Consider the following 14,960-nt stretch of genomic DNA (forward strand, 5'->3'; position numbering starts at 1 on the left):
ATTAAAATTAACTATAGATCAAAAATCCAAAGTTTCCAAAATCCATGTAAACAACCGACACGGTTAGAAAAAAATTACAACCTGCCCACTTCCCTGCAAATGACAAATCTTAATGAAAAGTAAATATACATGATGTTTTTTGGAATTTTCCTTTGAGTACTTCATATAATAATAATGAAAACAGGCAGGGCACAATGGCTCATGCCTGTAATCCCAGCACTTCAGGAGGCCAAGGCGGGCAGATCATGAGGTCAGGAGATTGAGACCATCCTGGTCAACATGATGAAACCCGTCTCTACCAAAAATACAAAAATTAGCTGGTGTAGTAACGCATGCCTGTAATTCCAGCTACTCAGGAGGCTGAAGACGGAGAATCGCTTGAACCAGGGAGTCAGAGGTTGCAATGAGCCAAGACTGCGCCACTGCACTCCAGCCTGGCGACAGTGAGACTGTCTCAGAATGAATGAATAAATAAATAATGAAAACAATGTCTGAAAATACAATTATTTAAGGTAGTAGGTCAAAACAAGTATGTGGAAGACAACCTTGTATACTCTTCCGTATCCACCTTTTCCTAAGATGGCAAGTTCTTCAAATTCATTTATGTAACGTGAAGTTTGTGCTTCAAAGGCTACTTCCCTTGATCTAAAAGTTAAATACAAATAATCAATATTAAAACATAAGAGAATCAAAATGTTCTAGGATACTTCATGCTCACTGGATTACTAACCTCACAAACCTCATTTATAACAAGTTGTGCTGATTTGGAAAGGATGGGATTAAATGAAATTTTTCATCCCTATGAAGAAAACACTGGCTCAGGAGATCAAAAGTGTAATAAAAACAGCAAGGGGGTTATGACACTTCTTTCAAGTGTTTTGCCAGTCACTGGTACCCCAAGTAGAAATTATTATCAATGTAGTACAGCAGAAATCCTAAGAATGACTAACAGCCAGCAGTTGGTTAGCTAGCTAAGCTCAGTAATAAATTTACTGAAATTTCTTTTTTATTTCTTTTTCTTCTAAGAAAGGGTCTTGCTATGTTGCCCAGCCTATATAGCAGTGGCTCTTCACAGGTGTGATCCTGCTACTGAGCAGCACAAGATACTGGCCGGCTCTGTTTCCAAGCTGGCTAGTTCACTCCTCCTTAGGCAACCTGGTGGTCCCTTGCTCCCAGGAGGTCAAGGCCACCATACTGATGCCAAACTTACTGCAGATACCAGACTGGCATAGTGCACTACAGCCCAAGACTTTTGAGCTCAACCACTCCTCTTGCCTAAGCCTCCCAAGTAGCTGAGACTACAGGCATGCACCACCACATGCAGTTACTTGAATTTCTTAATGATGCAGACCAGTTTAGATTTTTTTTTTAATGTAGAGTGCTTTATTTTTGTCAAGATATAATTCACATACTATCAAATTCACCTCTCTCAAGTGTACAATTCAGTGGATTTTAGTACACAGAGATGTGCAACCATCATCACTATCTAATTTCAGAATATTTTCATCACACCCAAAATAAACCCTGTATCCATTAGCTTTCACCCCTCATCATTCCCTTACCCCACTCCCTGAAAACCACTATTTACTTTACATCTCTATGGATTCACCTACTCTGGACGTTTCATATAAATGGAACCACACAATATGTGGCCTTTTGTGACTGGCTGCTTTTACTCAGGATGTTTTCAAGGTTCATCCACATTGCGGCGTGAATCAGTACTTCATTCTTTTTTTTTTTTTTTTCTTTTTTTTGAGACAGAGTCTCGCTCTGTTGCCCAGGCTGGAGGGCAGTGGCATGATCTTGGCTCGCTGCAACCTCCGTCTCCTGGGTTCAAGTGATTCTCCAGCCTCAGCCTCCCGAGTAGCTGGGACTACAGGCGTGAGCCACTGTGCCCGGCCTCATTCCTTTCAATAGCTTAATAACACTTTCTTGCGGGGATAGACCACATGTTTATGTATTCATGACCTGATGAATACTTAAGTCATACCAGCTAGATTTTAAACTAGTATTTAAACTAGCCAAAATTCAATGGTCTCCTAACAGACTGGGTATCAGGAATCTGAATTAAGAGTGTGCCCACTGGGCGCAGTGGCTCATGCCTGTAATCCCAGCGCTGTGGGAGGCTGAGATGGGTGGATCACAAGGTCAGGAGTTCAAGACCAGCCTGGCCAAGACTAAAAATATAAAAAAATTAGCTGGGCATGGTGACGGGTGCCTATAATCCCAGCCACTCCGGAGGCTGAGGCAGAGAATTGCTTGAACCCAGGAGACGGAGGTTGCAGTGAGCTGAGACTGCACCACTGCACTCCAGCCTAGGCAACAGAGTGAGACTCCTGTCTCAAAAAAAAAAAAAAAAGTGTGCCCATGCAATCCACGATTAATGGAAGGGAGGCAGAGGATCAAAGAGGAGGGAATAATAAGCAAAGCAAATCTTGGAGCAGTACTTAATTGCTGAGAATAAAGTTTTTAATGTTCATAAACAACCCTAACAATATGTTTTGACCTCAAAACCAGTATTTTCTTCATTTTGATCTCTTTTCAATAATCTGCATAATCAAGTTTTAACACATACCTGATTTTCTGGATATGAGAAATATCCTCACAAGGATCCTACAATTAGAAAAATGTTTTTAAAAAGCATTTTGAAAACTTGCATGGAATAAAGAATCTATCAAAATTCAACATCACATTAACAGCCCCAGTGCACAAACAACATTTTTAAAGCCACTGGCTTTTTCACTATTACTTAAGAGTTTACAACTGACAATATTTCAAAGGTAAGAATTTACCAGGAAGCAGACGAGGCTGACATCACCTTCAAAATCCATGCAGGAGCTGCCCACCCCTCCTGTCTGCCCCACCTCTCTGGTGTGTATGGTGGCACCTGGCCCCCTGCTTCTGCCTGTGCCCTCCAGTCCATTCTCAACACTGCAGCCGGTGGGACCCTGCTAAAATCTAAGGCAGATTGTGTCACTCCTCTGATCAAAATCCTGCACCACCTCCCATCTTACTAAGTAAAAAACAGAAATTAGGCTGGGAGCAATGGCTCATGCCTGTAATCCCAGCACTTTGGGAGGCCGAGGCGGGCGCATCATGAGGTCAGGAGTTTGAGACGAGCCTGGCCAACATGGTGAAACCCCTTTTCTACTAAAAATACAAAAATTAGCTGGGCATGGTGGCACGTGCCTGTAATCCCAGCTACTTGGAAGGCTGAGGCAGGAGAATCACTTGAACCTGGGAGGCGAAGGTTGTAGTGAGCCAAGATTTCGCCACTGCACTATAGCCTGGGCAACAGAGAGGGAGACTCTGTCTCAAAAAACAAAACAAAACAAAAACCCATAAATTAAAATGGTCTCAAGATCCCAGTCCATCTGTCCCCTCTACCTTGCCTCTCCTCTCTATTTTTTTTTTTGTAAGGCAAGTTCTTACTCTCACTCTGTCGCTCAGGCTAGCGCACAGTGGCACAATCATGGCTCACTGCAGCCTTGAACTCCTGGCCTCAAACAATCCCCACCTCAGCCTCCTAAAGTACTGGATTATAGGCATGAGCCACTACGCCTGGCCCTCAGAATTTCACAGTGCTTGAAAATACCATTCTCTTGAAATTAAAGTATATTTCTATCATACCCAAAGTATGTTTCTTAAGGCTTACCTGACGAACTCTCTCTTTAGCAGACCTCATTAAGTGAGTAATAGCTCTGTTGTGATGTAGTCTCAATGAGCTAAACTCATCACTACAAGTGAAAGAAGACAGCAGCCCCATTTTGATAAAGGTCTGGCAAAGTACTACAAAAAGAATACGAAAAACTATTATTAGAAACATCTTCAATAAAATGGCAATTTTAAAGCATACACAGAGAATAAAGTGTAATAATAGCAATATACACAAAAACCTCAATAGGTTTTTTACTATATTTATAAACACAATAAACTAGGAAAATGTTCTCTAGAATACCTTAAAGAATTTCTTTTTTTTTTTTGAGACAGAGTCTCAGCTCACTGTAACCTCCACCTCCCAGGTTCAAGCGATTCTCTGGCCTCAACCTCCCAAGTGGCTAGGATTACAGGCTTGTGCCACCATGCCCAGCTAATTTTTGTATTTGTAGTAGAGACAAGGTTTCACCATGTTGGCAGGCTGGTCTCGAATTCCTGACCTCAAGTGATCTGCCCATCTCCACCTCCCAAAGTGCTTTGATTACAGGCATGAGCCACCACAACCAGCCCTTAGAGAAAAATTTTTTTTTTTTTTTTTTTTGAGACGGAGTTCCGCTCTTGTTACCCAGGCTGGAGTGCAATGGCGCGATCTCGGCTCACCGCAACCTCCGCCTCCTGGGTTCAGGCAATTCTCCTGCCTCAGCCTCCTCTGTAGCTGGTATTACAGGCACGCACCACCATGCCCAGCTAATTTTTTGTAGTTTTAGTAGAGACGGGGTTTCACCATGTTGACCAGGATGGTCTCGATCTCTTGACCTCGTGATCCACCCGCCTCAGCCTCCCAAAGTGCTGGGATTACAGGTGTGAGCCACCGCGCCCGGCCCGATATGCTTTTTTTTTAAGGCAGAATCTCGCTTTGTTGCCCAGGCTGGAGGGCAATGGCTTGATCTCAGCTCACTGCAACCTCCACCTCCTGAGTTCAAGCGATTTTCCTGCCTCAGCCTCTTGAGTAGCTGGGATTACAAGCACCCACCACCATGCCCAGCTAATGTTTTCTTTTTTTTTTTTTTGAGGCACAGTCTCATCCTATTGGCCAGGCTGGAGTGCAGTGTTGCCATCTTGGCTCACTGCAACCTCCACCTCCTGGGTTCAAGTCATTCTTATGCCTCAGCCTCCCAAGTAGCCAGGATTACAGGTGCCTGCCACCATGCCTGGCTAATTTTTGTATTTTTTAGTAGAGATGGGGTTTCACCATGTTGGCCAGGCTGTTCTCAAACTCCTGACCTCAAGTGATCCACCCACCTTGGTCTCCCAAAGTGCTGGGATTATAGGTGTGAGCCACCATGCCTGGCTGAGAATATTCTTTCTGCATCAAAAAGTCTACATTTATAAAAGCCAAATTTGTTGCTTAAAAAAAAAAGAAAGAAAACTCTCCAAATGGAGATTATCAACTCACTAATCACATCAAAAACATTTATTTAAATAACCTTATTTTAAAATTCAGTCATCTAAACGGACTATATATGAGGAATTCAAAATTATCTTAAAATCAGTAAAAGTCACAAGATTGCTTTAATGATGAGCAAGATTACAGTATTAAAGTTATTCTAATCTGCTTCTCTATTTGATGGGACTAATACAATAATCCCCAGGCACCAACACTTCGGAACCCAAGGAACACACTTCCTTCTGTTCACCCACCTCCCACCACATATGCCACTGCTTGGAATGCAGAGCATAATATTTGCTTTATTCAAGAAATAGTAAATGTACAATGTACAAATATTTGTACCATTTTTCATGTCCCATCAAGTTTATCAAAATAATGTATCTTTAACTAAAAACGAATTCAGTTTTAAGACCACATAAAAGTACCTATAAATTTGAGACTGTTTTAGTAAAAAAGAACCTCAGAGGGCTGAGCACAGTGACTCACACCTGTAATCCCAGTACTTTGGAGGCCGAGGTTGGTGGATTATGAGGTCAGGAGACAGAGACCAACCTGACCAACATGATGAAATCCCTTCTCCACTAAGAAAACAAAAATTAGCCTGTAATCCCAGCTACTCAGGAGCCTGAGGCAGAAGAATTGCTTGAATCCAGGAAGCAGAGGTTGCAGTGAGCCAAGATCACACCACTGCACTCCAGCCTGGGCGACAGAGCAAGATTGTCTCCAGAAAAAAAAAAAAAAAAAGAGAACCTCAGAATCTCAGGCTGGAACTATTCTTTTTTTTCTCTAGAGGCAGAGTGTTACTATGTCACCCAGGCTGGAGTGTAGTGGCTACTCACAGGCGTGATCACAGCACACTGCAGCCTTGAACTCCTAGGTTTGAATAATCCTCTCACTTCAGCCTCCCAAGTAGCTGGGATTACAGGCACATGCCACCATACCCAACTTGTGGCCAGAACTATTAAAGAGGCTACAATGGTCTCAGTCAATAAGCTAAACCATAAATATCATAACCTATATTTCTACTAACTTTTGTGCTCAAGTTTCTCATATAAGTACCCTACAGCAGGTATAAAAATAAACATTTTCAACAACACAATGTGTGGCTGGCTCCAGTTCTCTGGTCAAGAACTGGTTCAGAATGAGTTCACGTGATTTTGTTTTACCTGCTCACCAGCTACACAACAGATCTTCAAAAATTCTATGAATTTGCCAGGCGCAGTAGCTCACACCTGTAATCCCAGAACTTTGGGAGGCCAAGACATGTAGATCACCAGGTCAGCAGTTCAGGACGGCCTGACCAACATGGTGAAGCCTCATCTCTACTAAAAATACAAAAATTAGCCAGGCATGGTGGCATGTGCCTGTAATCCCAGCTACTCAGGAGGCTGAGGCAGGAGAATCACTTGAACCCAGGAGGCAGAGGTTGCAGTGAGCAGAGATGGCACGACTGCACTCTAGTCTGGGTGACAGAGCAAGACTCCATCTTAAAGAAAAAAAAAATTGTATGCATTATCATATTATAGATGCAAAAGAACTATCTTTCATTTATTCAATTTTATGCAATTATGGGATCCACAGTGATTATATTCATAAGGAATTACTCAAAGGAAAATATAAGCTGAATTGAAGTGGGAACATCATTCATATTTATTTCACTCCAATTTTTGTATACCAGCTGCTTTTCAGACTCATAGCATTAAACAACATACTTTTATTAATTTTGTATTCTGTGAGTACATAGTAGGTGTATATATTTATGGGGGTACATAAGAATATTTTGATACACACATGTGATGTGTAATAATCACATCAGGATAAATGGGGTATCCACCATCTAAAGCATTTATCCTTTCTTTGTATTACAAACAATCCAATTATACTCTTATTTTCTTTTTCTTTTTTTCTTTTGAGACGGAATTTCGCTCTTGTTGCCTAGGCTGGAGTGCAGTGGCATAATCTCAGCCATGATCTCGGCTTACCACAACCTCCACCTCCTGGGTTCAAGCCATTCTCCTACCTCAGCCTCCCAAGTAGCTGAGATTACAGGTGTGTGCCATCATGCCCAGCTAAATTTGTACTCTTTTAGTACAGACGGGGTTTCACCACGTTGGTCAGGCTGGTCTTGAACTCCTGACCTTAAGTGATCCACCCGTCTTGGCCCCCCAAAGTGCTGGGATTACAAGTGTGAGCCACTGTGCCCGGCCGTCTTTTTGTTACTTTTAAATGTACGGTAAATTATTGTTGACTGTAGTCACCCTGCTGTGCTATCAAATAATAGATCCGATTCATTCTAACTGTATTTTTGTACCCATTAACCATCCTCCTCTACCCCCCCACTATCTTTCCCAGCCTCTGGTGACCATCATTCTACTCTATCTCCATTAGTTTAATTGTTTTAATTTTTAGCTCCCACAAATAAGTGAGGATGGCAGCATAGTCTTTTTTTCTTTTTTACGAGCTTACTTTATTTATTTATTTATTTTTGAGACAGAATCTCACTCAGTCACCCAGGCTGGAGTGCAGTGGCATGATCTCAGCTCACTGCAACATCCACCTCCTGGTTCAAGAGATTTTCCTGCCCCAGCCTCCCGAGTAGCTGGGATTACAGGCACCTGCCACAACACCCAGCTAATTTCTGTATTTTAAGTAGAGACAGGGTTTCACCATGTTGGCCAGGATGATCTCGAATTCCTGACCTCAGGTGATCCGTCCACCTCGGCCTCCCAAAGTGCTGGGATTACAGGCCTGAGTCACAGAGCCCAGCCTTCACAAGCTTTATTTAGCAAGATTAATATATTCTTACTTACACTTAAACACCTGTCTTGAACGAAGTGGGTTTGGTTCATGCACATGGCTCAAGTGCTCCAGCAAAGAAACAAGCAAAAGTTGGTTGGCAACTGCAAAAGGAAAGGTTGGCTGTTGTAGAGGTTCTTTTAACACCTGGAGTTCTGCTGGAACATCAGATTCTAAAAATTAAAAAAGAAAATACATTTAAATTAATGGTAAACCTGTCTCATAATGACAAAATGGGGTTTCACGATGTTGGTCAGGCTGGTCTCAAACTCCTGACCGCAAGTGATCCACCCATCTCCGGCCCCCAAAGTGCTGGGATTACAGGGGTGAGCCACTGTGCCCGGCCATCTTTTTATTTTTAAATGTACAGTAAACGATTGTTGACTGTAGTCACCCTGCTGAGCTATCAAATAATAGATCTGATTCATTCTAACTGTATTTTTGTACCCATTAATCCTCCTCCCCTACCCCCCCACTATCTTTCCCAGCCTCTGGTGACCATCATTCTACTCTATTTCCATCAGTTTAATTGTTTTAATTTTTAGAGTATACTCTAATTAATGAAGCACAAACTATTTAAATGTAAGCACACAAAAACCAAAGAAGAGTCATGCTGAGTTGGGTTAATTAAGAAAGACTTTCTGGAAGTGACTCTGGAGTTGAATCCTGGAAGCTGGAGGATCAGCAGAAAGATGCCATGAGACAGAGGAGAAACAGTTTTCTGATGTGTCTGACGGTAGAAATAAATAAATATGCAAGGAAGTAGGACTAGAATAGCTTCCTTCCTTTGAGAAGACCCAGGCACAAAGAAAGAAGTTAGCTGGGGCCAGGCACAGTGGTTCACGCCTGTAATTCCAGCACTTTGGGAAGTCGAGGAGGCTGGATCACCTGATGTCGGGAGTTCAAGACCAGCCTGACCAACCCTGTCTCTACTAAAAATACAAAATTAGCTGGGCATGGTGGCGCATGCCTGTAATCCCAGCTACTCATGAGGCTGAGGCAGGAGAATTGCTTGAACCCAGGAGGCGGAGGTTGCAGAGAGCCAAGATCATGCCACTGTACTCCAGCCTGGGCAACAAGAGCAAAACTCTGTAAAAAAGAAAGAAAAGGAAGGAAAGGAAGGAAAGGAGGGGAAGGGAGGGAGGGAGGGAGGGAGGGAGGGAGGGAGGGAGGGAGGGAGGGAGGGAGTTGAGCAGAGGAGAGAGGGAAAGATAGGAAAAACTGAAACTTTTCTCGATGAGCATGTGCTAGTATGTACAATGTACATATGCAATCTCCTTCAATCCTCACAAATTAATATAAGGTAAGTGTTCATCCCCATTTTACAGATGAAAACACTGATTTCAGAGAGACTGAGGAACCAGTGAACCAGGCAGATCAGACTGACATCCAAGCCCATCCTCTGCACTGTTTGCGACCAGGCAGACAGACGAGTTGGCACCAAGGCTGAAGGTCCTAAATTCTCACTTACTGTTTATTTAAGACATTATTAAACAAGTAAAAAAAAAAAAATTGGGCGCAGTGGCTCACATTTGTAATTCCAGCACTTTGAGAGGCCAAGGCAGGCGGATCATCTGAGGTCAGGAGTTCAAGACAAGCCTGGACAACACGGTGAAACCCCATCTCTACTAAAAGTACAAAAATTAGCTGGGCATGGTGGCACGCACCTGTGACCCCAGCTACTCAGGAGGCTGAGGCAGGAGACTTCCTTGAACCCATGAGGTGGAGGTTTCATTATGCAGAGATTGCACCACTGCAGCCCAGCCTGGGCGACAGAGCCAAACTCCATTTAATAAACAAACAAACTGCCAAAAATGTTAAAGTTACATTTAGGTTTTGAATTTTCTGACTCTGCCATTAACCGGCAGAATGACTTATTCAATCATACAGATCACCTAATTTTTAGCTATTCCATTTTTACATCTAGTGAAAAATGATCAGGTGGAATTCTAGTGTTCTAAAATTTTTAAAAAAATAAAAAAGAAAATGGGCCAGGGGTGGTGACTCATGCCTGTAATCTTAGCACTTTGAAAAGGCAAGCCATGAGAATTGCTTGAGCCCAGGAGTCCAAAACCAGCCTGGGTAACATACTGAGACCCTGTCTCTACAAAGAAAAAACACAAAAAATTCGCTGGGCATGGTTGCGCGCAACTGTAGACCCAGCTACTTGGGAGGCGGAGAAGGGAAGATAGCTTGAGCCTGAGAAAACAAGGCTGCATTGAGCTCTGATCACACCACTGCACTGGGTGACAGAGCGAGATTCTGTCTCTAAAAAAATGTTTTAAACACAAACTGTGTCTGGACATTCTGGGAGAAAAAGGCCATGCATCAGCACAACAGTATTATCGGTAACCCAGGAAAGGAAAAATTTTTAAAGCTTATCTAAGATCACTCCCTTCAAGAATAATCTTTAGTTTGCAGAAACCCTTATCACAATGTTACAGAAAAGGCACACTTGCATGTTTACAGTTGGGACTTTTCCTATGACATAACACTTTCCATATTATTAAGCTATCACATACCACCTTAAATGTGAGGGGAAAGTTGTTTGTCCATTAAAAAATCGTTAAAATTTTTTTGTTTTTCTTTCAATGAGATGGGAGTTTCCTTCTTGTTGCCCAGGCTAGAGTGCAATAGCGTGATCTTGGCTCACCACAACCTCCGCCTCCCAGGTTCAAGCGATTCTCCTGCCTCAGCCTCATGAGTAGCTGGGATTACAGGCATGCACCACCATGCTGGGCTGGCTAATTTTGTATTTTTAGTAGAGATGGGGTTTCTCCATGTTGGTCAGGCTGGTCTCAAACTCCCAACCTCGGGTGATCTGCCCACCTCAGCCTCCCAAAGTGCTGGGATTACAGGCGTGAGCCACCACACCAAGTAACTTTTTTTCTTTTAATAGCCTATTTGAATTACCACCACACTCTGCTCTTGCTTCTCTTTATGGTCAAAAATTATAGGCTTGACTGGGCACAGTGGCTCACGCCTATAATTCCAGCACTTTGGGAGGCTGAGGCAGGAGGATCTGTTGAGCCCAGTTTAAGATCAGACGGCAGCAAAACAAAATCCCATCTCTTTAAATAAATAAATAAATTGGCCAGGCACAGTGGCTCACACCTGTAATCCCAACACTTTGGGAGGCCAAGGCGGGCGGATCACGAGGTCAGGAGTTCGAGACCAGCCTGACCAACGTGGTGAAATCCCATCTCTACTAAAAATACAAAAAAAAAATTAGCCAGGCATGATGGCACATGCCTGTAATACCAGGTACTCCGGAGGCTGAGGCAGGAGAACAGGTGGAACCCAGGAGGTGGAGGCTGTAGTGAGCTGAGATCATGCCACTGTACTCCAGCCTGGGCAACTGAGTGAGACTCGGTCTCAAAAAAAAAAAAAATTATAGGTTGTGTTAAGGCTAAAAGTGCAACAACATTTCCACGTATTTATTCCATTTGAATCAATCAAAACCATTTCAACTTAGTTTGCACCTTTATTTTTTCTCATATGCTTTCTCTTACAGGAACAATTTGCACCTTTAAATCAACTGCAACATATTTGTTTTGTTTCATGCTTCAAATCAATGTGTATTCTCATTCTATAGAACTACCATATAGTTAAAACCTCCCTGAATCATGTTCAATGCAGCAGCACATATACTAAAAACTAGAATAATACAGAGAAGATTGGCGTGGCTCCCGCACAAGGATGAAACACAAATTCCTGAAGCATTCCATTAAAAAACAAAAAAAATCCCTGAATCAATTTTTTTTTTTTTTTTTTTTTTTTTTTGGAGATTTAGTCTTCCTCTGTTTCCTAGGCTAGAGTGTAGTGGTGTGATCTCGGCTCACTGCAACCTCCGTCTCCTGGGTTCAAGTGATTCTCCTGCCTCAGTCTTGCAAGTAGCTGGGATTACAGGTGCCTGCCACCACACCCAGCTAATTTTTGTATTTTTAGTAGAGACGGGGTTTCATCACGTTGACCAGGCTAGTATTGAACTCCTGACCTCAGGTGATCCACCCGCCATAGCCTCCCAAAATCCTGGGATTACAGGCATGAGCCACCCCGATCAGTCAATGTATTCATTCTTGATAGCATGATTTTTAATATTGCCGAAGCACCTGGCAGCAACTAAAGACTCTATTTCACTTTCATCAAAATTGTGGACACTTTTACCTAGAGTCAATGTTTTAAGCATCTCCTACTCTAGGCTAAGTAATTTAGCTACCCTACTTCTCCTAGTAACCAAACGCCTCAAGAAAACTTGGGCGCTAGGAGTGGTGGCTCACATCTGTAATCCCAGCACTTTGGGAGGCCAAGGCGGAAGAATAGATTGAGGCCAGGCCTTCCAGACCAGCCTGGGGAACACAGGAAGACCCCATCTCTACAAAAAAAAAATCAAAACATTAGGCCGGCATGGTGGTGTGCACCTGTGGTCCCAGTACTCGGGACGCTGAGGCTAGAGGATTACTTGAGCCCAGGAGTTGAAGGCTGCAGTGAGCTATGATTGTGCCACTGCGCTCCAGCCTGGGTGACCAGAGCACGATGTCTCAAAAAAACAAACAAAAAACCTTGGGCCTTTTTATTCTCTAAACCAAAGAAGCTGATTTATTTCCATGCTGCCTCACTACGAAAAATCTTTAGTTCTCCCATTAAAGAAGCAAAAGACAAAAGTTACAAATTACAACTCTCAACCCAAACTATTCAGCGCAGTTTGCGAAGTCTCATTGCATTAATGAACGGAGATCGTTCTCAATGAATGACAAAAACACAAGGTTTGGGGGCAGGACGGTGGCCTCAGGGATGACCCCAGCCATCCGAAGGCCTCAGTCCCCAGAGAGAAAACCAAGCTGCAGAAATGTAATCAAAGGAGCGAGAAGCGGACGTTCTTTTCAATAAATATTTACCTTACCCCGATGGCCCGCCCGCCGCCCCACCCCCGGCTGGCTCGCCGGTTCAAGCCCGGAGGCAGCCAAATTTGCCCGGGTCTTGAGGCAAACCTCGGGACCCCCTGGACCGCCCAGAAACGCAGGTGGACGGAGACAGCAGAGCGGACGCCGTATTCCGGTCCCTCACCATCATATTTGGGGTCCGGGCCCTCGGCGGGAAAGTCAATAGCCGGCGGCGCAGCCACAGCTCCTGCCCCGTCGCCCTCCTCTTCGCGCTCGTGGGCCCTGGAGCTGCCCCCCTGCATCGCCGGCAGCGCGCAAGCCGCAGCCCACCCCGCTGGCCCGCCCAGCACCGCCACACTCCGCTCCTGCAGCTAGCGGGGTCCGACCCGGAAGTAACCCCTAGCCAAGCGGAAAACCAGCCCGGGACAAGCGCGCACCTTAATAGGAGGCGGGGAACCTGGAGCAGACTCCGCCCCTTTCTTTTTCAGACTGGAATTGCTGGGCGTGTCCGGCGCGGGCGCACTCCCAGCGCATGCGCCCTGGTGGGCTCGTCGTCCGGCGGCGGGATTTCAGCAACGCCCAAGTGAACCCTGGCCTTTCTCTCAGCTGCCCAGAAGGGTCTTGGCACTCATGTCTCACGCCAAGACTCTGGTGTCAGAGTAAGAATCAGGTGTCTGCAGAGACTAATCGAAATATATTTACCTTTTGCGGGTACAGTAATGACTTTGGTCATTTGTTTTCCAGGAAAAAAAAGCATTTTCAAGCTGTGTTGATGACAACTGAACCTGTTGGTCAACTGTTAAGCCACAAAAAAACGGGAAATGCCAGCGAGATTCCAAAGTGCAAAGTGAATTCAACCTAACAGAAATTCCTCTTAGAATTTACAACTGAAGTATTTTCTTTTTTTCTTTCTTTTTTTTTTTTTTTTTTTTTTCCCATAAAGAGGAGGTTTCACCATGATGGCCAGGCTGGTGTTGAACTCCTGACCTCAGGTGATCCACCCACCTCGGCCTCCCAAAGTGCTAGGATTACAGGCGTGAGCTACCACGCCTGGCCTGAAATGTTTTCTTAAAACACACACACACACACACACACACACACACACACTTTTAGGTTCAGGAGTACATGTGCAGGTTAGTTTTCCAACCTAAAACCCCCCAGCCCTGGCCACACTGCATCCACTAGGCTATTCTCCTGCCTCAGCCTCCCAAGTAGCTGGGATCACAGGTGTGTGCCACCACGCCCAGCTAATTTTTTGTATTTTCAGTAGAGCCGGGGGTTTCACCGTGTTGGCCAGGCTGGTTTCAAACCACTATGATTTGAAGCCCTCAGATTCAAAAATCCATCCTAGGCGGGCTGTGGTGAATCACACCTGTAATCCCAGCACTTTGTGATCTGGAGGTCAAGGCCCAGATCACCTGAGGTCAGGAGTTCAAGACCAGCCAGGCCAACAGGGTGAAACCCCGTCTCTACTAAAAATACAAAAATGAGCTGCGCGTGGTGGCACCTGCCTGTAGTCCCAGCTACTCTGCAGGCTGAAGCAGGAGAATCGCTTGAACCTGGAAGGTGCAGGTTGCAGTGAGCTGAGATTACACCACTGCACTCTAGCCTGGACGACAGAAGGAGACTCCATCAAAAGCAAGGAGGGAAGGAGGGAGGGAGAGAGGAAAGGAAGGAGGGAAGGAAGGGAGGGAGGGAGGGAGGGAGGGAGGAAGGATCAATCCACCCTATTTGACCTCTGGAGGTGTCCCTGATCCAGTGGAGGTTGCAGTGAGCTGAAACTGCACCACTGCACTCCAACCTGGGCAACAGAAGGAGACTCCATCAGAAGGAAAGAAGGAAGGAAGGGAGGGAGGAAGGGAGGTTGTTTCCCCCCTATTTGACCTCTGGAGGTGTCCCTGATCCATCCTAGGCTACAGAAGGAGACTCCAGGGAGAGAACAGGAGAGGAGGGGAGGGGAGAGGAGAGGAGGAAGGAAGGTGATGACTTGGTCACCAGGATAATACTGTTGAAAATTATCCTTATTTGTCATGGAACAGCTACAGCTAGAATCAAAATCGCTCCGATTTTGGACCTTAACCACAGCACGATGTGTAAAAATGGCATCATTTAAGAATTTTATTTGAACTTGTTTTTCATAGACAGTCATGCTTAGATGCATTCAGCTTGGTTGA

General features: G+C 44.5%; 1 protein-coding gene and 1 non-coding gene across 3 annotated transcripts in view; one reads left to right on the forward strand and one right to left on the reverse strand.

Moving 5' to 3' along the window:
• EIF2AK1 (eukaryotic translation initiation factor 2 alpha kinase 1) overlaps positions 1–13,088 on the reverse strand; it is a 39,520-nt gene extending 26,432 nt beyond the window's left edge. For both annotated transcript variants that reach the window (XM_064376447.1, XM_064376446.1), the window contains exons 1-5: positions 12,971–13,088; positions 7,918–8,076; positions 3,656–3,789; positions 2,576–2,613; positions 546–645 (exon numbers count right to left, since the gene is read on the reverse strand). In XM_064376447.1, coding sequence (XP_064232517.1) covers positions 546–645; positions 2,576–2,613; positions 3,656–3,789; positions 7,918–8,076; positions 12,971–13,088 — 549 coding nt within the window. The remainder of the gene's footprint in view (positions 1–545; positions 646–2,575; positions 2,614–3,655; positions 3,790–7,917; positions 8,077–12,970) is intronic.
• Positions 11,530–11,637, forward strand: LOC135275130 (U6 spliceosomal RNA). The gene has a single exon (XR_010342847.1). It is a non-coding gene; the product is annotated as a U6 spliceosomal RNA (small nuclear RNA).
• Positions 13,089–14,960: the final 1,872 nt, after the last annotated feature.

Source organism: Aotus nancymaae, unplaced genomic scaffold (assembly GCF_030222135.1).
Source record: "Aotus nancymaae isolate 86718 unplaced genomic scaffold, 86718_ANA_hifiasm-v0.15.2.pri h1tg000015l_0, whole genome shotgun sequence".
Lineage (NCBI taxonomy): Eukaryota > Metazoa > Chordata > Mammalia > Primates > Aotidae > Aotus > Aotus nancymaae.